Source organism: Lonchura striata, unplaced genomic scaffold (genome assembly GCF_046129695.1).
Source record: "Lonchura striata isolate bLonStr1 unplaced genomic scaffold, bLonStr1.mat Scaffold_149, whole genome shotgun sequence".
NCBI lineage: Eukaryota > Metazoa > Chordata > Aves > Passeriformes > Estrildidae > Lonchura > Lonchura striata.
Genome location: NW_027461098.1, coordinates 175,562 through 198,936, shown reverse-complemented (window position 1 = coordinate 198,936; position 23,375 = coordinate 175,562). Strand labels below are relative to the sequence as shown.

At 45.2% G+C, this 23,375-nt stretch overlaps 3 protein-coding genes across 8 annotated transcripts in view; 2 read left to right on the top strand and 1 right to left on the bottom strand.

Moving 5' to 3' along the window:
- The first annotated feature begins 71 nt into the window (after positions 1 to 71).
- LOC110474841 (serine/arginine-rich splicing factor 7) lies at positions 72 to 6,122 on the top strand. 2 transcript variants are annotated; one of them, XM_021538592.3, is made up of 9 exons: positions 72 to 171; positions 499 to 679; positions 820 to 996; positions 1,952 to 2,026; positions 2,149 to 2,250; positions 2,772 to 2,825; positions 4,046 to 4,090; positions 4,717 to 4,752; positions 5,388 to 6,122. In XM_021538592.3, the coding sequence occupies exons 1-9, from the start codon at positions 150 to 152 to the stop codon at positions 5,410 to 5,412; spliced, it is 717 nt and encodes a 238-aa protein (XP_021394267.1). In that variant the 5' UTR covers positions 72 to 149; the 3' UTR covers positions 5,413 to 6,122. The 2 variants fall into 2 exon arrangements, with proteins under 2 accessions (XP_021394267.1, XP_031360059.1); XM_031504199.2 differs by lacking the exon at positions 4,046 to 4,090.
- On the bottom strand, positions 2,190 to 23,180 carry DHX57 (DExH-box helicase 57). 2 transcript variants are annotated; one of them, XM_077790627.1, is made up of 25 exons: positions 23,083 to 23,180; positions 21,684 to 21,882; positions 20,806 to 20,958; positions 20,362 to 20,526; positions 19,211 to 20,013; positions 17,703 to 17,893; positions 17,447 to 17,568; positions 16,991 to 17,186; positions 16,138 to 16,262; positions 14,905 to 15,038; positions 14,070 to 14,124; positions 13,577 to 13,773; positions 13,004 to 13,120; positions 12,590 to 12,686; positions 11,975 to 12,148; positions 11,285 to 11,485; positions 10,556 to 10,832; positions 9,913 to 10,008; positions 9,730 to 9,813; positions 9,472 to 9,609; positions 8,956 to 9,030; positions 8,416 to 8,550; positions 7,859 to 8,059; positions 7,611 to 7,771; positions 2,190 to 2,236 (listed from the first exon to the last, which is right to left on the bottom strand). In XM_077790627.1, exons 2-24 carry the CDS (start codon positions 21,875 to 21,877, stop codon positions 7,628 to 7,630), a joined length of 4,074 nt encoding a protein of 1,357 aa, XP_077646753.1. In that variant the 5' UTR covers positions 21,878 to 21,882; positions 23,083 to 23,180; the 3' UTR covers positions 2,190 to 2,236; positions 7,611 to 7,627. The 2 variants fall into 2 exon arrangements, with proteins under 2 accessions (XP_077646753.1, XP_021394252.2); XM_021538577.3 differs by lacking the exon at positions 2,190 to 2,236 and having other exon boundaries at positions 6,110 to 7,771.
- The window catches only part of ARHGEF33 (Rho guanine nucleotide exchange factor 33), a 33,600-nt gene continuing 33,391 nt past the window's right edge, over positions 23,167 to 23,375 (top strand). For all 4 annotated transcript variants that reach the window (XM_021538590.3, XM_021538589.3, XM_021538585.3 and 1 more), the window contains exon 1: positions 23,167 to 23,326. The gene's annotated coding sequence lies outside the window, so the exon portion shown is untranslated. The remainder of the gene's footprint in view (positions 23,327 to 23,375) is intronic.

Sequence of the window (23,375 nt, the reverse complement as noted above, 5' to 3'; positions counted from 1 at the left end):
CTCCTCAGGCCGCGGGGCCGCGCGCGGGAACCGCTTCTCGCGAGGCCGCGCGCGCCCGCCCCGGCCCGCCCCGCGCGCGGCGCGCAGGCGCAGCGGCTGCTCCTCTATATAAGGGCCGCGCCTGCCCGGGCTCCTCTGTCATCGGGAGGATGTCGCGATACGGGCGATACGGTGGGGACGGCGGGGAGCCCGGGGAGTCTCAGAGCCGCGCGGGGGCTTCTGCTTCGGGCAGGGGGATGAGGAGAAAGGTGGCGGGAGTAGTGGAGCTCGTGCCGCTCCGGCGGGGGGAGAGAAGGTGGTCGCTCCCTCGGGCGGCCGCTGAGGAGGCGGCAATGGCGGGGAGGGGGCGGCCGCCGCGGGCGCGGGGGCTGCGCAGGGCGGGCGCGGCCCGGCGGGAGCGCTCTAAGATGGACGCGGCTCCCAAGATGGCGGCGGGAGGGAGCGGGGGAGGGGCGGCCGCGTGCCCGGCGCTGACATGGCGGCCGCTCGTCCCCGCAGAGACCAAGGTGTACGTGGGGAACCTGGGCACGGGCGCCGGCAAAGGCGAGCTCGAGAGAGCCTTCAGCTACTACGGACCTCTGAGAACCGTGTGGATCGCCAGGAACCCGCCGGGGTTCGCCTTCGTGGAGTTCGAAGACCCCCGGGATGCCGAAGATGCTGTGCTTGGCCTCGATGGGAAGTACGTGCATGTCTGGAACTTTTGTGAGGGCCGTAGCCCTCGGTCTTTACACGCCACACCAGTAATAGATTCCTCATGTGTGTTGCTTGAGCGCATCAGAGGAGAATATTCTTTTGGCTAATAGCTGCCGTGTTTTACAGGATAATATGCGGCTCCAGGGTCAGAGTGGAAGTTTCCACAGGGATGCCGCGCCGCTCCCGCTACGACCGGCCCCCTGCCCGGCGCCCCTTCGACCCCAACGACAGATGCTACGAGTGTGGTGAGAAAGGCCACTATGCCTATGACTGTCACCGCTATAGCCGCCGAAGGAGGAGCAGGTACGTGCGGGGCCGGGGCGGCTGCGTTGCTTCGCCAGCTCGCTTTTGTCTAGTTCTTGTTAGCAAAGAACACAATGTTACACCAGTTTTAACTCTAATTATTGTAAGTCAACAGGTGTATATCACAAACTTTTTTTTTTGCTAATACATAAAAAATGTTAATATCTTAATAATCAACCTGGTCAAAACCTTTCAGGTTTCTTCGTTTGAGTCAGTCGCCTTGATTCAGAATGTCACGAGCCTTAAGATTTCATGCTGAGGCGCCTTGCAAATCCGACACTTAAGATCCTCCTAGACCTTGAGGTGATCAGCATAAGAGGCCAGATCCCCTCGAGCCATCTACACGTAGCTTCACCTTATTCTTTAAGGGCAGAAAATTTGAGACGGTGACCGCCGTAAACAGTAAATTTGGCATTCAATTGGGGCCCCCCTCCGGTTTAGAAAGAGGAACACCAGATTGACCACATTCCCACCTAGAAAAATCTTCTTGCGTCAATCAAGCCTCACCCTGGCTCATTGGGCTGTCAGTTTGATCGTCGTTAGATTGAAGAGAACACCTACCTAGATGCAGCGCTCGCCTATAGATACTTCTAGATCGTCTAGATCTGCTAGACCTTGGGCCAAAGAGGGTCGACCTGCAAACTTGCAAGGTTTATTTTAAATACGCATTACAGTGTTTTCTATTCTAATGTAATTCTGCAATGTAATTCAGCTTTTAACATTTTTCTAGGTAGTAAAAATGCTCAAGACAAGTAGGCCCAGACATTTTTCCAACTGACAGATGCTAGTGGTGTGTTTTTGTTTCGTTTTGTTTGGTTTTTGGTTTTTCTTTTTTTGTTTTTTTTTTAAATTCTCTTTTTAGTTGTCTGAAAAAAGTTTTGACTTCAGCAGGGCCTCACAGGTGTGGGTTGCTGCAGCTGTCTGCTGATACCTGTTTTTTCTAACCTAAACCCAGGTCCCGGTCCAGATCCCGCTCGAGGTCCCGAGGAAGAAGGTATTCCCGGTCACGCAGCCGCAGCCGTGGTAGGAGGTAGGGCTCTGCCTTCTCTGTTTTCATTCCCACTCCTTCCTCTGCGGGCCTCTCCTCCTTTTTCTGTAGCTGTTGTGAAAATTACCTTGAAGTGATGGGTTGGTTTTCGCTTTGTTTTGTAGATCCAGGTCAGCTTCCTACCGCAGGTCCCGGTCGATGTCTCCTCGCAGATACAGATCGTTCTCACCCCGCAGGTCCCGCTCTGGTTCTCTAAGAAGGTCAAGGTATGTGGTTGTTGTTAAACCCACAGCATTGTTGAAGGACACACTGAAATATCAAGTATCTATCTATGTGTGTATATATATATATATATATTTAGCATTTATAATGTAATCAATAAGTTTGTTTTGCAGCCCACAGGTTGGTAGGAACCTTTATGGTGTTACCTGTGTAAGAGCTACTCTGAATACTTTGTTTAAAATTTAAGCATATAATTTTGGAACTGCTGTGTCTGAGATGTTACTTTTTCTTTCTAACATTGTACCAGAGTTGCAGTCTTGCTCCATGGTTAAGGTTTCCAAATTCAGCTTGTGTACAGGGTGTAATTGCTTAGTCCAGTAAGACAGTGGGATTCATTTTACCTGGATGGCTACAAAGGTGCTACAGCCTTCTAATAATAAAAATTACTTCTGCAAAACCAACAGATCAGCAAAGTTCTCAGTCTTCTGGGACATTTACAATAACTGGTTTCTGTCTCACATGTATGAAGCATGTGGTAGTAGAGCTTCCATTGTTCTTTTTACAGATCTAGGTCCAGGTCACGCTCCAGGTCCCGGTCTGTTGTATGGCCTCGAAGCAGGTGAGACACTTGTTTGAGTTCAAACCAGTAATGGTTTTGGTGTGTTGTTTGGTTGTGGTGGTCTTTTTTTTTTTTTTTTTTTTTTCCCCCAGGGGGAATTTGGAAGCACTTATAAGGCTGTCCAGCAGAGCAATATTTGTACTTAATATTATTTATGCCTTTTCATGGACAAAAAGTAGTGGTGTACAATTTAAGGTCTATGGACAGAATTTTTTAAAATCTTAGGTATATAGTACATTGAGGATGGTTTCGTGTGCTGTGCTGCCTTCTACCTAGCAGTGAGAGATGCTCATGCTCAGTACCAGTTATGGGTGGTTGTGAGCATTCCCATCTGCAGTAACTGTAATCCATTAAAAAGTTACTTGTTACAAGAGAGGAAATGGGACAGACAGTGGCTCAGGATAGTGACCAGGAAGGTTTCAAAGCAGTGACATATAACATTTTGTTTAACATGTGCCAGCAGTATAAGTTAATAGAGCAGGTAAAGGTGAATTTTGATTACCCTTTAAAAACAGTTCTGAGCAGAAATAGAGTTAAAGCATTTTGCTTTTTTGGCCAAGTGTGTTGAACAGAGCATTCTGATGTCTAGTGATAGATTGAATTCTGACACTCTAGGAAGACAGTTTTAAGTAAAAGCAAATATTTGAGTTGGTAAAGTAACATAATAAATGTGGGAGGAAAGTTTCACTGTTCAAGTAGATTTTAATTCCTGAGATAAATTTGGAATAGTTTACTCATTAGTAGCCAGATATTGGTGCAAAATCTATATTATGCTTGAATGAAACTGGCATTGAGAACTTGATCTGAAGAATGCACAGCTCTTCAGCATGCACACTTACTTGTGGCTGATTCCAGGCTCTTAATATACTGTTAAAATACTTTATGACACTTGAAACTATTCTTCCCTTTCTAGAAGGGATACTTGCAGTTAGGAAGGAAGTGTGGGAGTCTGGTCTGGTGTTTTGTGGAACTGGCAGCTGAAGCTTTGCTGGGGAGCTTCCTGTGCTTGCACTCGTGCCTTCGGATGAGTTGGGGTCTCTGCACTCAGAGCTGGAGGATTCCCTTGGAAGGCCCTGGGGAAGGCCTGCAGCACCAGAGCCTTCTCTCTGTGGTTGGTGCTGCTGCGTGGGGTGAATTTGCTGTTGCTGGTGTAGCTAACTCTCCATGTGTTTGCATGCTCACTGGCTGCTTTGCTGAGCTTTATTTTTCTCCTGTTGTAGGTCTGAGTCTCATGGTAGATCTAAATCTGGCTTACCTGCTAAAAGGTGAGCGTTCAAATACAAGTACCACTCAGTTGGTTTTTGTTTTCATTGGTGGGGTTTTTTTGTGGGGTTCTTAGTTTTTTTCTCCTCATGATTCAAAAACTCTGTTTGGACTGATAATTCAGTTGCAGGGTTGTTTTTTTTATTTTTCATAGCTGACTTGAAAAACATTTTTCATACATTATGGGGTTTTTTGAACAGCTGACTTTTTTGTGGGACAGTAGGCAGTTCTTCCAGGATTTTACATACTGATGTTTTACACTTGTTACTTATAAAAAATACTATTGACAGGAATTGGGGCATGTTTTCTCCTACCTTTGTTCTTAAGTGTCTGTAGTTCTCCCTCTCTCTAACTCTGCTCGATTCACTGCTCCTGCTTTGCAGGGTTACTGTGATTTACAGCAGCTTTGAAGCTGTGTGTTGCTCTTTTCCCAAGGGCTCCGGCTTCCAGCATTTTTCCTTCTCACCTGCAGCTTCTTGCTTAAAGTACCTGGGTACACTTGATACCAGCAGTGTCAATGCATTTAACAGCATCAAATTGTTCTGGTTTTAAATGGTCAGAAGTGGATGCTGAGAGTACCCAAGTGTACCAGTCACGCTGATTGGTCTCTTTGTTTGTTTTTAAACAGCCGCTCAAAGTCGAGATCACCCTCTCCAAAGAGAAGGTAGGAATGTTTTAGAACTGGAGTCGGTCCTATGGTTCTATAGCACTTAAGCTGGAGCAGTTCCTAGAGAAGTTAACTTGGGCAAGGATAAGAGCTCAGGATATTTACTTGCCTAAATCTGAACTATGAGATGAATTGTTCATAGGCATTTCCTGCTGCTGGCAGTTAGAATGTCATGATATAGCTAAAGGAATAAGAATAGCTGCTAAGGAAACCTTTAATGAAATGTTCCTGAGGAATTTGGAATCTAAGGAACAAGTGAGTAATGTGTGGAGCAAGCCAATGAAGTGGTGTAGGATTCAATTCCTGCTGGTGCCTCCTGCAGGCTCGGGAGTTGCACAGCTGCCAAGCAGTGCTGTGCTCCATGAAAGAAGAAGTTTTCTGTGTTACCAGAGAGAATTATGGGATGGAATTGAGGTTTCTGAGCAGGCTTGATGTCTCAGCTCTGTCTTCAGCTTTCAAGCTTAAAGCAGTTTTTAAGTTGAAGTGTAAAATACAACACTTCTTTCATTATTTGAGAACTGTAAATGAAAATAGGGGCAGAACTCCAGAGGAAGCCTGAGGTAGCATGCAGTTTCTGTTGGTTTTGCTGTAGGAGTTGTTTTTAATGGTTTATCTTTTTTTTTTCCTTTCAGTCACTCACCATCAGGAAGCCCTTGAAGGAATGAAAGTCCTAAAAGAATGGGTTCAGATTTAAGAAGTTTAGTAAAAAAGTTATTTTGTTTACATTATAAGGGATTTTGTGATGTAAGGGCTTAGTCCTAGAAAGCAGTTTCTATTGACTAGCAATTGGCATGAATCTCTTATCTTCTAAAAGTCTTGTTAGCAGACTAATACAAAACTCTTCTGTTGTGTTTGTGTTCTGTGATCTGAATATGTTGGGCTTTTTTTTTTTTTTATTGGTGCATTGAAATAAACTGCATTTCTAACTAAGAAATAAATTGTGATAATCCTGCTGTTCATGGTTGGGATGGGGAAGCAGGCAGTGTGCCCCTGGGCTGAAAAACAGCAGACAGGTTGTGACAGGCACACATCCCTATGCAGCACCAGCTAGAGGAAAAGGTACCAGTGCCAGGTGTTTCCTGTGTGTTATGCTGTATGTCTGTGTCTGTATACCTTTTTTAGGAAGTTTGAGGGGTTCTGTGTTGATCCTAAGGACAACTTGCAGGTTGTGTTCAAGTAGCAGGATCTATGGGGAATTGAGAGCTCAAGTTCCTCCTGTCTGCCTGGTTCCATCCCGGCAGTGAAGCATACCCAGCGAAGGGCCTTGCTGCTGTGCTGAGCCGTGGTTGCTTTGGGAAACTAGACTTAACTCCGTATCACCATGGATAGATTACTAAAATAATAAAACAGTGAAGGATTTTTGCCAATTTGCTTTATCTTTGCAGCTGATAATGGCTGTTATCAGAATAGCAAGGAAATTTTGGAGTACCAGGTAATTTTAGGAATGATAGGAAGGACAGCGTGCTGCTTTCCTGGAGTGGCTGAACACCTGCCTGCCCAAGGGAAGTGGGGAGTAAATTCCTCACTTCTCTCGCTATGGCTGTGTGTGGCTTTTGTTTTATTATTAAACTATCCCAGCATGTGAATTTCTTGCATCACATCCTTCCTCCTCCTGGTGCCAGCTCGTGGAGGTGGGATGGAGGAGGGAGTGGAGCTGGCTGGGGGCTAATCCATCCCAGCAGAGCTGCAGTGGCCATTCTCTGCACAGGGATATTGGTCTTGATACTCCTGTCATCTTCCTCACAGGAGGGTTGTTGGTGTGAAACTCCTACAAACAATGTGTATTTTTTTAAAAACCAAAACTCTTCCAAACAATGTCCCTCCCTCCACTCACATTCCTCAGGCTTCTGAAGGTTGTAGATGAGACTGGTGCTGGAGGCCAGTGGTCATTCTGGTGAACAGCCCAGTCCTGTCACTTAAGGCACTTGGTATTTGAGCAGCTTGGCTGCAGCAATGCTCAGCACTGCAATTAAAAGCAAGGGCAAAGGGAGGAAATAATAGTTCATTATTGCTACAGCATTTTACCCCACACTGGAGCAGGCCAGTCCTCAGAGCAGGAGTTTGGCTGAAGGCTTCCAAGAGTGGGGCTTTGTTCCAGCTGTGCAGGGTGGTGGGAGGACTACCTCACCAGAACATGTTAGCAATTAGCAATGGCATCTGCCCAAGAGTTCGTTTTAATGCACTACAGCAGTCCATCTCAGCTCTTACTTATTCCCAGTGCAGGAAGGGCTGGAACAGCCTCTCCTTCACTCTTTCAAACACTGTCTTGGAGTTTTATCTTGTCACTACAGCAAGCTGCACTGATCCAAAACCACCCTGACTGAGCCAGTACATCTCCTCACCACAGGACATCCTCTGAATTTCAGAACCTCTTGACACAAATCTAAAGATGCTCACTTGCACAAGGGCTTTGGGTTGAACTGCAAACAGGACCCCTAGTCAGACAAAACTACCTCAGTAAAGTCTTAGTCAAAATACAGAAGTGAGTTTAAACCAATTTGGGAGCAGCTGCCTGTGTCACATGCTGCCTCCAGCCATGACTATTACAAGAAACAGCTGGCTAGCAGGTGTTCATGTTACCAGAAAACACTACTGCCAGTGCACAGTCCCATAAAAAACACTCAGAGGTTTCTATTCCTTCTGGAAGAATTGCTATTTTCCCATTTCCCAGAGTCTACTGTAAGCCACCTTATTTTGAACAAGCAAGCAAACAAAAAAGCCCCAAAACTCAACATTACAGTTGCCAGCTTGTTCTTCCAGAGGTGAGTGCCACATTTTGGACCAATAAATACGTCAGGACACTGATGTTACTTGGTCTGTTCTCAGGCAGCAGCCATGGGTGATGCTTTACATACAGAAAGCTGTTCTGATGTCACTGTGTGGTCACAAGCTTGACAATCATCCCGATGATCCGAGAGCCTCGGGGACACATGCACAAATCCATGCTGGGATTCTTGATTTTATCCTGCAGCAGCTGGTCCAGCTCGCAGCGCAGCTCCTTCACCAGCTCAGCCACCTGACACACACGGGAAAACAGGCACGGGTGAGCTCATCTGCAGCCCAGCTCTGCAGCTCTCCCAGGACAGCCCCTCCTCCTCCTCACCTGGTGAGAGGCAGCCACAAAGCGAATCCAGCCGTCATCCAGGGAGATGACAAAGTCCCCCTTGAGCAGCTGCATGTGCACCTGGCCGCCGCCGAGCAGCACCAGCGGGTACACAGACACCATGCTGCAGTCCCGGATGAACACTCGGCTCGTCTTGATCTTCTCGTGGTACACCAGGTATGGGCTCTCAAAGTGCCTGGTCTGGGACAGGGACGCGACAGCCTGGTCAGACTGGCACTGCTCTTCCTGCCTCTGCCTCTTCTGCAGCAGCAGAGAGCAAGTGCCTGAAGTGCACCTGCAGCCCTAACAGACCCTCCTGGACCCAAAAGAGCTGCCAGCAGCTGCTGGCTCCAGAGGCTGCTGTTTAACTCTGTGCCCAGGAGGACACTTATAACTCAGGATTGCACCATTATTTACAGCCCTAGCACAGGACTGTTAATCATTAAGATTTTTTATTTTAAACATCAATAGGGATCCTCAGTGTAATTTTAAACACTCAAGCAAAAGTGATTCTTTTATAAAAAGAGAGCATGCTTTGCAGAAAGAAGCATCCCGACCTGATAATTCACAGATGAAGGATGAATATGAACATAACCATCATTTTTAGTAACAAACTTCAGCTCTTCTGCTTTTGGTTGCATTTTGACTGCTCCTGTACTGGTCTTTTGGTATTTACCCTCTGGCTTTTTCACCTGTATGGTAAGGAAAAAAGTTATAAAACTCTGCTGCACCAGAAAACCTTTTAACTTCATGTTTTCAATTTTTCAAAACCAGAAATTCTGTAGCAGCAACATGTCAAGTTACTGGAGGGAGGTATTAAACTCTAGGTGCTGTCCAACCCTTACTTCCTCTGTAACCTCAGCCTTCTAAAAAGGTGTAATTTTAAGTGTCTTCTTCCCATTGGCTGCTGGCTTCTGTGTGACACTGTAATCAGCCTGTAGGAATAGCAGCAGTCTCAGGCAATAAACTGGTGCTCTGACACCACATGCAGCAAACTTTGGCAACTTAAGCCAGGCTCAAGGCTGCCCCATTGAGCCCAAATGAAAGCAGGCTGTGTAGATATGCTAGACCAAAACAATGAAAAAGCATTTTTTTACCTGGACAACATTGGGATACAGTGCAGCACACAGCATAGCTGAGATCAGCTTGATGTTCTCTGCATTCGAATTTGCCTGTGAAATCAATAGGGGATCATTAGGGATCCTCCAGTTCAGTGTCAAAAGGTAAAACCCTGCTCCAGGAATGACTGAACTCCTGAAATTGGTTCACTTTTACAGCTGCACTCCTGTGCTTTACAGAGGACAAGTCACTGCTCCTGTGGCCTCAGGCTGGACCTGGGCTGTGTTTCCCCCTACTATCAATGGAACAAATTGGCCACCACTATCCTGGTGCCCAGCCACATTGTTCTCTGCCATCTGGCTACAAAGTAGCTTGCACCCTCGAGAAAGCAAGCACAAGTTGTCCCAAAGCACAGGAATCCTACAACTACCAAACCCTGATCACCCTGATTATCATGTAACCCCAGGACATCTCTGGCCCTAGTCTTCCTGAGGACAGCCCACATGAAAAACTGCAGCAGCATTTTGAAGCATTGATGCAATGCTGTGAATTACCTCCTCTCCTGTGGCATCCAACACGCCATCACCTCCTTGGGACCACTTCTTCTCAATATCCCTGGCTCTCAATCCTTCCTTCACAAAGCCAATGTCAGAAAGCAGCTCTGCAAACTGCCTCTTCAGACTGGCAATCTCCTACAACAGACAAGAGTGCTCTGATGGCTGCACCCCCAGCAGGGAGAGTCACTCCTAGTGTTTTATTTCTGTCACTGGGATTCTGCCAGTCCCTGTGCCAGCCCACAAACACTGACCTACCTGAAGAACTCTTCCTGACAGAAAGTTCTCTCTGCAGTAGTTGTAGCTTGCTTGAGAGCCCTCTTTGATACTTAAACGCCATCCCTGAGTGAAAGGATGGGAGGAAGCCTTTAATAAAACATTTCTGCTTGAATTTCAAACACATCACAAAACCCCAAGAGAGGCTACTGAGTTTTAACTCACCTTATAGGCCTGGAGAAGAGCCAGGTAGTCACTGTTTCCTACTGCAAACTCCAGCTTCTTTTTGTTTGCTTCTTCCCTTTTATCCCATGGTGACACCTAGACAGACAGTAACAGGGTTAGTGTGTTCTTTCCCTCACCACTTGGATGAGCCATTCTAGAGCTACATGGCACATTCTCTTTGGTATTTTCACAGCAGCTCACAGTCAGAATGCAAATTTTCCCTGTGGCTAACATAAAATATGAGGCATTCAAAAAAGCACCTGATTCAAAAAGCAGAAGTGACAGTGAAGGCACAGAGATCCAAACCGCCCTCTGCATTCACAGCTCAGACATGTCAGCTCCATCATTATCACTATTTCACAATTTATATTACCAGTAATTTTCACATCAAGTTCAGATAAAATGTGTGCACTTCTTAGCTAAAAATCAAAAATAATATTCATTGTTTATACTGTATATAAATACCACTCTTGTTGCTACCACATGAACTTCTGCTTATAACGGAACTGTTTTAACAAGCACTGCATTAACACATAAACAATTTAGGCTAAAAATAATTTAAATATCAAATGTAGCGTGCTGCAAGTCACAGCAGCATTTTGCTGCTGCACAAACCCATGGCCCTCGGGATAAGAATACTTACAAAAGGTGACTTAAAGGCCAGGCTGGCTGCTATGGTCAGCGCAGGATCCAGGCAGCGGAAGATGGTGCCGAACAGCATGAGCTTGCCAATCCTGACATCCACAGGCAGCGACGCCAAATGGTATCCCAGAGGAGTGAGCTTCTCCTCTGGAGTTAATGCTCCCAGGTCCCGCAGTCGCACCTTTGATGCCTGCAAGGACTCAGTCCTGGGGGGCTCAATCAGTCGTGATAAGACAGAGTGAAGACTCTGCTCAGAAAACATCTCCAGGATCTTAATTCTTAAGAGGAGGGAATGGAGTTAAAAAGAAAAAACAAAGAAAGAAAATAAGCAGCTTAGTTCCATATACAGGATTAAAAAAAACAAGCTTTTGTAAAAATAGAATGAAAAAAGGCAAACAGAAAACACGCATTGAAGAGCACCTCCCTAGAAGAGAGTTGGTAACACAAAGCTGAAGTCAGGAAGCAATGTGGAGTAGTGAGTCTGTAAAAACAGGTATCTATTTAGTACCCTGAGGTTTGAAATAAAGTTTTTACTGCAAAACTACTGTAATTTGTGCTGCTTTGTTTCCTTTCAGTACAAAGGGGTGCACAGCATGCAGCAGGGACAGGAAGGCCTCTTCCTTTAGTGTTTGCATGACGATGGTGCTTGCTGCGGGTTGTGGCAGGTGCTCCCTGCAGCAAAGGAAGGACATTCTGCACACTGGCTTTTTCAAGAAACACGACAGCTCACCTTAGACAGAGCTGCTCCAAGGGCACTCTCTGTATTTCTGGCAGCTGCTGTTTTACAAGCTGATGGTTGTAGTGGTGGCTGCTGAAAAGATGGAAGCAGACACCCGAGGCCACACGTCCTGCCCGCCCTTTCCTTTGCAGAGCATTGGCCTTGGACACAAAGGTGTCCTCCAGACTTTCCATTCCTTTGCCTGGGTCGTATCTACAGGAGAGCAAGAGATAGGGAACTTAAAGATCATCCAATTCCAACTTCCTCTGCCACATGCAGGGACAGTTTCCACTAGACCAGGTTGCTCAGAGCCCTCTCCAGCCTGGCCTTGAACCTTCCAGGGATGGAGCAGCCACAGCTTCTCTGGAAAACCTGTGCCAGTGCCTCCCCACAGTGAAGAATTTCTTCCTAACATCCAATCTAAACCTGCCTGCTTTCAATCTGAAGCCATTTTACCCCTTGTCCTTTACCTGCCCTTGTAAGGAGTGCACAGAAAACAGGCTGGAGGCTGAGCAGGCAGATGCTGCGAACTTCTGTATGGATACAATTCCCACCCCTGCACTTGGATCTGAGTTTACACTGGCTTTCTCCACCTCGTAGCAGCTTTCTGCAGACAAAGTTTCCTTCCAGTTTTTCCCAGCTCTTTGGAAAGCTCAAGGCTTAAAACAGTTTACAAAACCCCCGAGGAATGAATGCCAGTACCTTTTCTCTTTCATTTTTCCAGAGTCAATCACATAGACCACGTCATCGATGGTGACGGATGTCTCTGCAATGTTGGTAGAGATGATGATTTTGGTAACTCCTGCAGGAGGCCTGAGGAACACAGACTGCTGGTCTTCACTGGACAGTGAGGAATGAAGTGGATAAACCACACACCTGCAAGGACAACAGGACATGATGCTCAGCGCATCTCCCGCCTCTTCCTTCTTGGGAACAACCTGCCTGCACACACTTTTGCCTCACTAGATACTGTCCAGAGTGTTATTTCTCCTTGTAACCATCCAAGGCCAAACACAACCACTCAACTACACATAATTCAGCAAACATTCTGAAATGTCAGCAGCCTGGATCATGCAGAGCACAAAACAGAAACCACTCCACACCAGGGTCTCTGAGAACTTCAACAACTGACCTTCCTGAGCTGAGGTGAAAAACAAAAGGAGAGGGCAAACAAGATAGAAAAGGATTTACCTTGACTGGAGTCAGCTCACACATGTAATCAAGCTAATTTATCCCTGGATAAAGGCAGGCTTTGTGCAGGAAATTACTCTTTATTTATGGATAAAGACTGACAGTTTTGGAGCTTTCCTGCCTTACCTGTTGCTGTGCCTGTTATTAAAAAGAGCATTAGTCTGAAGCTGCTCATAAAGCATCTTGATTTCTGCTAGGCCAGGCAAAAATATCAACACAGCACCTATATATGTAGATAAAAAAAAAATTAAAAATCACTCAACCAAAAGGACAGCACAATATTTTATTAATGTGCAATTATTGTATTAAAAAAACACACAGGTTGTAACAGTCCTTCACAAAAGACTTCTCAAAGTAGACAATTTTCTCACCTTCCCTCTCCCATGTATATCACAAGCTTGTTAACTCAACTAGATTTTTTTTTTTTTTCAAAAATAGTCAGTAGCTACAGAAACTCTGCATGCAAATCATTAGCTTTGGGCTGTCCAAGAAACTTCCAAGAATCTTCTTCCGCTTATCACCCAAGGACAATGAAATTACCTGGGGGGTATGAATGTCTGCCAGCAACTATCCATTCCAGCAAGGCTTCAATTAATTCTAGATTAACTTTGTCCAAGTCCATGACAGACATTGTTTTCAACACTGACTTGCTAACCCCTGGGAAAAAAAAAAAAATAAAAGATGCAGTAAATCCATGTCTCGTAAAAAACATCTGTGGATGCATGGGACCAGTTACAGCTTTGCTTAAAGAGCACCTGACTTAGACCTGAAGAGGGCAGATCCATGCTGTGCCTCAAGCAAAGCTGCTTCAGCAAGTACAGATACAGAGAGTAAAGTGGAACTAACATGGCATCTGAAAAGGGATGGAAAGAAACAGTGGATGAAAATTGTCCATTTTCAGATGCTAAGAACTAGTTTCAGCCAAGACCTTTGCTTGTAGTTTAAGAGAATAATGGGTTCTCTTTTATTTTTCTTTAAACTGGCAGAAAGTCTCTACTCTCATCTAGAACTTCACAAGTACAAAACTCTGAATTATTGACAAGCATTCAGCTTACAGTGATAATATCCCATGTTGTCTCTGTGCCAATTTATTAAATTTATGAAGGAGCTCACCTTTATATCGTGTAAGGAGCTGCTTCAGAGTTAATTGCTGGTCTGGGTCTGAATCTCTGACCACGGTGTCAGTGGTTTCCAGAAGGCCAGCACGCCTCAGGTCTTCCTCTACTTCTTCAAATGCAGTTCTTTTGTGTCTCCCACTCTGTTCGTGCTTGACCTTCTTCCTATAGGGACTGCTGTCCTCTAAAACATACCTGGACAGCAGAAGAACAATTGGTAGTGTAGAAAGGAGCCTAACAATCTCCTTCTAATAATTAACTACAGAGATAGGGTATCTAAAATATTTTTTTAAGTCTGAGAGGAACTTTGTATAAATCATAGATAATATGAAGGTCAAGTACTTTAGCAGAGCTCCAAGAGTGCAGGTGATGATGGAGATTTGAGAGGATTTACTTCTTATATAAATGCCAGAACTACTGCAGTCTCAAGGTCAAAAGTGCAACCTCAACATCACCACCCAAATACATCTGAGAATGTGTGAATTTCACACCTTGTCATTGCAATCACATCTTCCAGAAAAAACTGGTCCACAGGAAACGTTCGACCTGAAAGGAAGCATTAGAATAAATCTATCTACACATGCCACAACAGCATGGAAAAAAGAGGAAAAAGATCAGAGACTATTGTAATTTTATACAGGTTATAATGACATACACTGGCTTCATAGCTCTTATCTACACTGCACTCTTCAACACAATTTCTGACTAGGACAAACAGCAGGTGTCTTCCAAGCACAGAGTGTTCAAGGCCAGGTTGGATGGGGCTTTGAGCAACCTGGCCTAGTGATAGGGCATCCCTGCCCATGGCAGGGGGTCTAAGGGACCTCTCAGATCCCTTCCATCCCAAACCAATCTAGGATTTCATGGTACCATGTACAATGCACTCACACAGGCAGAGAAGGGCAGACATGCTTAGGGGAACACACCCATGTTCCTCTGCTGCTCCACGTCATAACTCAGCAATTTAAAAGGCACATTGGGCTAAACGTGTACACATCCAGATGGATCCTCTCACTGATACTTTTCTCACAAGGATACAGGAGAATCCTCAGGTGTGGTGAAACTAATCCAGGGAACCATGTCATGCACACACCATATAATGATTGTCTTATGAGAAGGGAAATTCTGCTGGTATACAGACAGCACAAAAGTGACAACATTTCCAAGTCCCTTCTCTCCTAAATCTCATCAGTCTCTCCCTCTAAGTCTTTGGCATTGAATTTCTGGTACGCATCCTCATCTTGAATTGGGAAACACTTTGCAAGAAGAAATAGTGAAAACAAATCTCTAAAACAATGAATGGCAGTAAAAATAAATGGTTTTCACCTGGTATGTTAATGACTGGACAGGAGTGGAAGTACTGAGAGAAAAGCTCAGCATTCAGGGTGGCACTCATCAGTATAATGCGCAGGTCTGGCCTCTGAACCATTATATCCTTCAAAACCAGCAGCAGGAAGTCACTGAAGAGAACAGGCAAAAGAACATTTGAATGTCTTCAGCATTAACTTTCAAATTATTTTTCTCCCCCTTCTGTCCACCTCCCTAGTGTTTTTCAACAGCACAGCAACACCATCACAGAAGCCTGAGCTTGTTTGAATGGCCTAGTCAAAAGCAATCTGCAAATCTGATTCTTTTCTGGTTGTCCCTTAGTGAAGTGTCAGGATTACTTCAAAACACCATTTGAACAAAAAGTTTTTTAAACTCCTTACATTAATGACAACACAAGAAAATCAGATAAGAATTAACTCAAAATAACAGATGAGTCCTTTTTGCTCCCGTTCTTCACTGAAAGAGTTACTTAAACTTACCCACCCCTCCCTGCTCACTGTATTTTTCCCTATATATTTATAGTTTTTGTAGCATGACCAGAAGACTGGCCTGAAGTGATTTTAAATAAGAAAGAAGAATCCTTGAGAGACATAAGCCCTTGTAAGTGGCTAAAATACCACCCGATCTGCAGAATAATGGGTAAGAGACAAAGCCTCTTAGAAACCCACTGCACTGCAGTGTTTGACAAGGAAAACATGCCAAAAAGAAAAGGACACTTGCCACGTAATTTACAGAGATACTGACAGACCTTATCTTTTGCCTGTGATCAGCAGGCAAGTGAGGTAAAACTGCAGGAGGCTAGAGGAGGATAGGATGAGACTGTCTAGCAAAATCTACAGACTGGAAGCCAATGTGAGCATTTGTCCCTTGCTCTGCTGAAGTCTGCATCAGGGGAAAAAGAAACCTAAAAAGGCATGTGATAAATTATGGTATTTGATAAAAGCTTAAACAAGGAAACTGTAAGAAACAGACAGCTCTGGTTAAAAAGTGCCACTCAAAACTTCTCTGAAACACTGCTGCAATGTGAGGGCGCCTTGGAGACACAGCAATTTCTGAGAGATGTGCTTTCTCACAAGCTGCTGCAGCACAATTTCCTACTGCCCAAAGACAAGAACCTAAACCCAGACTCCTTCCACCATCCTATATTACTGCCACAGGATCAGCTACTTGCACCTGAGCCACTTTTGACTATGTTTCTTCATTTCACTTACAGGATAAGAGATTATTTACCTTTCTTCTGTTCTTTCGTGAACTTCATCAACAATAACATGAGTGACTCCCTGCAAAGTCAGATCTCCTTCCAGTCTTCTCAACAGCACACCAGTAGTGCAGTACAAGAGCCTGGTAGCTGAGGACTTGAAGGGTAAGACAAAGCATTCAGTTGACTCTGGGCAAATTAACACAGTGCAAAGAGAGTATGTGCTGCTGTAAAGCATTTGGTTTCAGCTCAGGGCCAGGTTTGACTGAGAGGGAACGAGCAAGCCCTGCTGGAGATGGATTTTAATTTCTTGACTGACACTGACAATACCTGCTTATTACCAAGGCGCATTGCTACCTATCAAAAAATATAAACTGCTTTTCCTGTGGATATTGTTTTCTGATAAACTCAGATCTCTCCCCCTAGGAAGATTTGGCGAGTCACTTTTTTAGCATACTTCTTGGAAAAAACAATAAGCTGCAACACAGACAAATATTCACTTCCAACCCAGCAGTTTCTGCCTGGCTGTAGTTGCACCTTTCAGTCTCCACTTGGGAGACACATAGGAATGGCAACAGGCAGAAAAGCAGGCAGCAGCCTTCCAAAGGACAGCAGGATTACTCACACTCTAAAACCCCTTCACCTCCTTCACCAGAAAGCAAACCCGCAAGACACAGCACTGCACTCTCATTCTGCAAACTGAACTGTGCAACTTGAGATAAAATAAAATACAGAACGTGTTTCATAATATTTTACAAATATAGATGATACAAACTTGCTTATCTCACTGCATGGCAGGTATAGGGCAGAGATTCTGTACACAAGAGAAGCGCTAAGCACATTTTAATAGCAGTAAATGAAAACCGGCAAGCAAAGTGTATGCACCTTTACACTTTCCAGACGGATCTGATATCCAACAGTGAGTCCAATCCTTTCTGTTCTTTCCTTGGCTACACGTTCAGCCACAGAAATGGCAGAGATCCTGCGAGGCTGAGTGCAGATGATGTTTGCAACTCTGCTTGGAGAGCCTTGCAAAGAAGCATCCAAGATAAACTGAGGAATCTGAGTGGTTTTCCCACATCTGCACAATGAAATCAGAAGTTAATTAAAAACCCCACAAATCTAACACCTTCCACCCACATAAACTGACTGCGTTCCACTGGAAATTTGCTTTGTTTCATTAGTGTGATCCTTCACATGAAGTTCCCTAGAACTGCTGCCACTGATCACACTGGTCACAGATAAGCCACCATCCCAACCTTCCCAGAATTTTGGATCGTATTTCATGTTATTTGTGTAAACTTTGATACGTAAAGTCTGTATGTGCAATCACACTCTTACCCTGTCATGCCGCTCACAACAAGAACTTGGTGACTCTCAAGTAAACCCAAAATGTTTTCCCTCTCTTGCCATGCAGGGAGCTTCTGTCTTTCATACAGCATGGACTGAAAGTGCCTGGAAGACTAATGGACAAAACCAGACAGCACAGCAGTAAGAACACCACTGGGATGGAATAGAGCCATCTGAAACAACAGCTTGTCTCTTAACTATTTATTTCTCTAAAGTAAGCAACAAAACTATGTTCTGCACATTGTACCTTTTTCTGCTGAAACTGTGCGCAGATTTTAACATTTTCGTTATACAGAGACTTTGCCTGCACATCATACTTTTTGGAAAGCTTCTTCTTCAAGTTCACATAACTCTCATTCTCCACAACAACTTGTTCAGGCTCTTCCTCCTCCTCTTCTGCTACCACCTCTTCTTCCTGAGGCTCTGACACTGTTGAGGCTTGAGACAAAGAGTGTACAGTTAAATACTGTTATTACTAAGGAATGGGCAGTGAAGGAAAGAGACATGTTCCAGCAGCATTCCCAATAAAGAACTTTGTTAGACTGGGTCTGCAGGACTGTTTCTGACATGCATTTAGTTCAGCACCACAAGCAAACCTCCCCTCACCTCACCAAATCACCCACAGTTTCTCCAGCCCCATCCCACTTGTCCCTACCCCTGCACCAGGGTCTGGGTGGCTGCATGTTTTCCATGTGCCTCAGCTCACTTCTCCCATACACAACCACTTCTGTGCAGCACAAAATGCTTACATGTTAGGGTAGTTTTAATTCATTATTAAGTCACTGCCAAGTACTTTTAAACCAAAGCTGAAACTGGACCAGGTACTTCAGTGCCTTTGCCTGTCAACTGAAGCAGGATTTGCTCAAACTGTCAGCCAGCCCTTGAAAGTTTTAAGGCTACTTTTACCAAAAAAGGGTATTTTATAGCATAAGGAATATTTTGTAGCTAAAGAAAATTATTTGGAATCTCAGTTTCTCGAACAAAGCTGTCTTTCTGTAGAGGTGTTAAAAAAATGGAGTACTTGGTCTTACTGCAGCAAAACCAGAGTTTGTCACTATTTAAGAGCTCTATAACTTGATGCAGTTATTCTTGAACACTGTCTTCAAAAAGCTTGCCTTAGATAAAAGTAGTTTTGGAATTAAGAGCTCAATACTCACCCTGCCACAAGTGACACAAGACTCAACTCTCTCCCTGTGAAATCAACCTGCCTGCACCAGCACAAATAGAAAGGGATGATGCCTTGAACAACATTCTATAACCACTTTCCACATTTGCTCAGACTTAAATACACCTTTGTAAGTTAATTTTGAGGAGCTGTTGGTAATTTTAAGTAATCTAAAAAAGGAGCTTTCTGAAATGATGAGTCACAGACATAGCAGAGCTTACAAACAACCTTTCCCACTCCCTTGCAAGCACACTTCCTCTGGTCCATTCTAGTGAGCTCACATCTCTCAATGCTTTCCATAGATTGTGTGGCAATGGACATCACTCACTACCAAACCAAACTCTGTGCTTCTTGAACTCAGTTCTGGCCAGCACAAGACCTCTCTGCTGCAGCTTGACTACAGAAGGAACTTCCTGAGGCACAGACAGATCATGGATCTGGCTCACCACATGACTTCAATCTCCAGGAATAGATTTAGAACAGATGGCTCTAGATTTGGAACTAGGGGCTCTCTCTGCCTTGTCTCTTTTTTTTTTATTTTAAATCTTTCTACCTGTTCTCAGCCCAGAAACCATAAAGATTTGCTGTACCTTCAGCTTGTTGATTTGAAGCAGGTGCATTCTCTGTCAGTGGCTTTACAGGAGGTGCTGCCAGCAGGGACACAGGAGGAACACTGAACTTGTGGTGAGTATTGCTCAGGAGCTCGCTGACCTCGTGTTCATCTTCTAAGCAAGTCACCAAGGTGTACACCACTGGCTCGTGAGATTCTGCAGCTGCCAAGGCCTTTCCAAAGAGGAACTCAGCAATGTGCAAACGACAAGCAAGAGGCAGATTCTCATCAGTGGAGTAAACTGCCACGAGAGGTGCCTGAAGAGGATACTTGTTCTCCTCAGGAAATCTTACTTCAAGTTCATAGATGGGACCATCACTACATCTGAGGTGAGCATCATCTGCAGAGTTCTTGGATGTGTTTAGTGGATGGTTTGGAGGGAATTCATGTCTAAATCTGCATTTTGAACCAAACCTGCAGCCTCCTTGGAGGTAAAACTTACATATTTCCTTTGAAGTCTGTTTTGCTGTGTCCCTTGTACTTTTTTGTTTAGATTTACTGAACCTGTGTGCTAGGTAGCCCAATTCCAAGTTGAAAGTCCAAACACGATTTTTAATCCTTTCTATAAATTTTTCTCCATAAATTGATCGAAGGGCAAAAGCTTCTTCTTGCCTCTGCTCTAAACATTCCTCTTGACTGGCCTCAGCAGCTGCTTCAGAAATCTGCATCTTCTCTCCGTACCTTTCAGAGAAGCACTGCAACAGCAAATACTCCAATGATGCCCCAATATTACCATTGCAGGATCTCAGCACTGCCCTACAACGCTCACAGTCAAAACCATACCTGCACCAAAATAGAGAAATCAGGGCAAGGAGTGAGAGAGAGGCTCACATGAAGCAAAATAACCACAGACCTACTTAATCAGGCTCACAGTAAGAGAGCACGCTTGGCACTGCCTCACACTTCAGAATGCAGCACTCAATAGTTTCAGGGTTAGATTTCCCCACTTAATTACAGAAATTAAACTCCTCAGAAAAAGCTGTCACATACAAAATGCTCCCAAACAAAGCAAAAGTATTGACTAATTATTAACATCTGAGCAAAATGGATGAAGAACACAAGGAGGGCTTACAAAGTATTGAGACCAGGGATCTACCTCTTCATGATACAAATTATTCAATAAAGCATCACCTGGAGAGTTTGTGCACAGCAAATGAAGACACTTCACTGTCTACAATTCTGTGCTCAGCTGGCTCAGCAGACAACCTTGGCATTACATCAGAAGCTTCCTGTTCTGTTGACCAGCACTGCTCATCATCAAGGTAATCAGGCTCATCATCATCTTCTCCAGCTACACTGATTAAAAGAGTTATCAAGTTAAAATGAAACAAAATTAAAATGTTGAGTAGACATAAAACTCTGCCTCTGCAGTTTTAAATCCTTCATTTAAATGGAAGATTTGGCTACCCCTTCCCCAGAATTAATACTGTAGAAGAACAAAGCAGAGTCAAAACCACAGGATTTGAGATACACTTAAAAGTTAAGGGGAAAAATACTGTTGCCATTTCTAAGGGTATGCCTGCTAAAGCATGCTCATGTAGAGAAGCTGGAAGTAGTGCCTCTATTTAAACTAACTCCGACTCAGGTGCCAGCTCCTGTCCTTGCAGCTCTTGAAGGAGTTCTTTCACTCTTCTCTGGTTCTCTGATGTCATGTGTATGGTCTGCAGAGGTATTCTTGCTTCAGGTCTCTGCTTCATTTGCCCTCCTCTTCTGGCAGGGGCACTTGATCTGGAAATTAAAATAGGACACAACCATGAGTTATCTGCCTGGCTCAAATGTTCTTGACTGAATTGCGATGTTGGGGCTCAAACTTGTAATTCAAAGCAGGAAAATCAAAATAAGAGAAATCCATAATCTAAGGGCTATTCATCTGGATTCACTCTTATGTGACCAGGATTTGTGTGTCTTTATCTGCACACACATGTGCATATATGTATTGTATCCTGTGTCGAATCCAAAATGATTTACTGAACACTTTGCTAGGTAAAGCTGTTCTTAGACTACAAAACAACCGTATATTTCTAAGCTAGATGAGTCAGAACACACACAGGATACTAAAATAATTTTAAACTGCTGATTTTCCATTCTTCTGTTTTGTAATACACAAATATTAATATCCTGTGTTTATTAATGTGTTCTGACCAAAAGCATCCTGAAATTACTTAATGACCAAAGAAGAAAATCAGAGGTTATAATCTTTAAAAAATAAAACACTTTCCTACGTATCAAATCCATAAAACATTAACCAAAACAGACACAGAAAAACTGCTTCATACTGAAACACTTTCATCACCCATTCACTCTTTCCTGTATTCAAACATGTCCAAAAACCAGCCCCAAATGTCTATGTATGTCAACATCCAAAAAGTATCTCAAATGGCCCAAAGTATCCCAAACCACCCCTATGTATCCCAGCACCTCTGTGCCAATTCCCCCCAAACCAACAAAAATACCTGGATTCTAGCCTTGGTTCCTCAAAGAGACAAAAATCATCTCCATCGTCCCAAATTTTGCTTGAACATTTCCTACTTCCACCAAGCTGAGGCTTGTTTGAATGGCCACTGCTGCCTCCTCGTCTTCCACTGCCTCCTCTCCCTCGTCCTCCTCCTCTGTTGGGCTTTCCTCTTTTCCTCCCTAACCAACTCATGTTTCCTTGGGGAAGAAGAGGAAAGAACAGTCCTTAGTCGTGAAGGTGATAAGCACATTGTGTATGTCTGAGCACACATTAATTATTTTTCTATGTGACAGAGCACCCCCTCAAACCACTGTTGATTACCTGCATGTTGGTGTGTCTGTATGTACATGAAGCAAAAAATATTCTTCTGGAACACTGTTTAGTGAGTTCTGGGGCCAAAAGCTGCAAATCTGACAAAACTCTCTGGCAAAAGCATAAGCCTGCCAGCAGTGCTGCCTAACCTGTGAACCCCAGTTTTGCCACTCTGACGGAACCTTCTTGGACACGGAAACCCAGAGGACAACCCTTCAAGGGAAGTTTCATAGAAGAAAGCAGCCTCTGCCCTGTCACTTTTAAACTCGGCAGTTTGCAGGGTTGAGACTAAAAGGTGGAAGGGGAGCTAAAGTCGAAGATACAATGTGTTTTTTATATTATCTCACACTGGGCTCCCTTCTGCAGGGAGCTGCCCAGGCCGAGCCTGCTCAGGGGAGTGACTGGATCTGTCCTGGCAAACAGGTGGCCTCTTCCCCTTCTCTCAGCAGGGTCTTTGCCACATCAGGACTGCCCAACATCAGCACATCCTCCTCCGCACCTCCTGCTAACGCGAAACTATTGCAGGGCACAGGCGAGCACCTGTGGGCAGTGCGGCAGGAATTTACTCCCTGGATCTTCGCACTGGCACCTCCACAGACAGGACAAGACCTGATGTGGCCGCGCACAAGTTACAGCCCAAACGAGGGCTTGGGAAAGAAGCAAATTCCCCTTTGTGTGGCCGCTCCTCCCGCTCCAGCTCCACTGGGCTGGACAGGAGCTCACAGCCGAGCTGACCCGCCCGGGGCAGTCTGGCAGAAGGGAGGGAGAAGGGAACCATGGCAGGTGCCCCGAGGCCTCTGTCACACACAGGGTTCTGTCTGCTTCCTCTCAGCTCAGAGCACGGGGCCCCGGGCACGGAGCAGCTCCGCCGGCCCGTTCCGCCCTTCCCCACGGCACTTTCCCCTGCAGGGTGTGAGGGGACCCTCGATCCTCCCCCAGCCCCGCGCTCCCCGGACTCCATCCCTGCCCACCTCCCCTCAGCCGCCCTCGCGAGCCCCCGCGCACCCCCTTCCCCTGCACCCGCGCTCTCCGCGGAACCCTGACGGCCCGACAGCCCCTCCACGGCTCTTGCCCAGCGCTCCCACCTCTGTGCCCGGCACCTCCCGGCCTCCCCGAGCCGGATCCGCGCGTTTCCCTTCCGGGCCACGGCGCCTCCGCCGCCCCGCCCGCTGCCCTCACGGCGGCCCGGCGCTGGGATGGCGTGTGGCTTTGGCTCCGCGTGTGGGGCTCTGACGGCGACCCCGCTGCCTGCTTCTCAGCAGGCACGCTGGTTTTTGAAGTATCTCTCGTATTCCCGAGTAAAGACGAGAACGATGCTTGAAAATCTTGGTAGGCGCTCGCTGCACCAACCCACAAGTTACTGAGGGAGCTGGGGGGC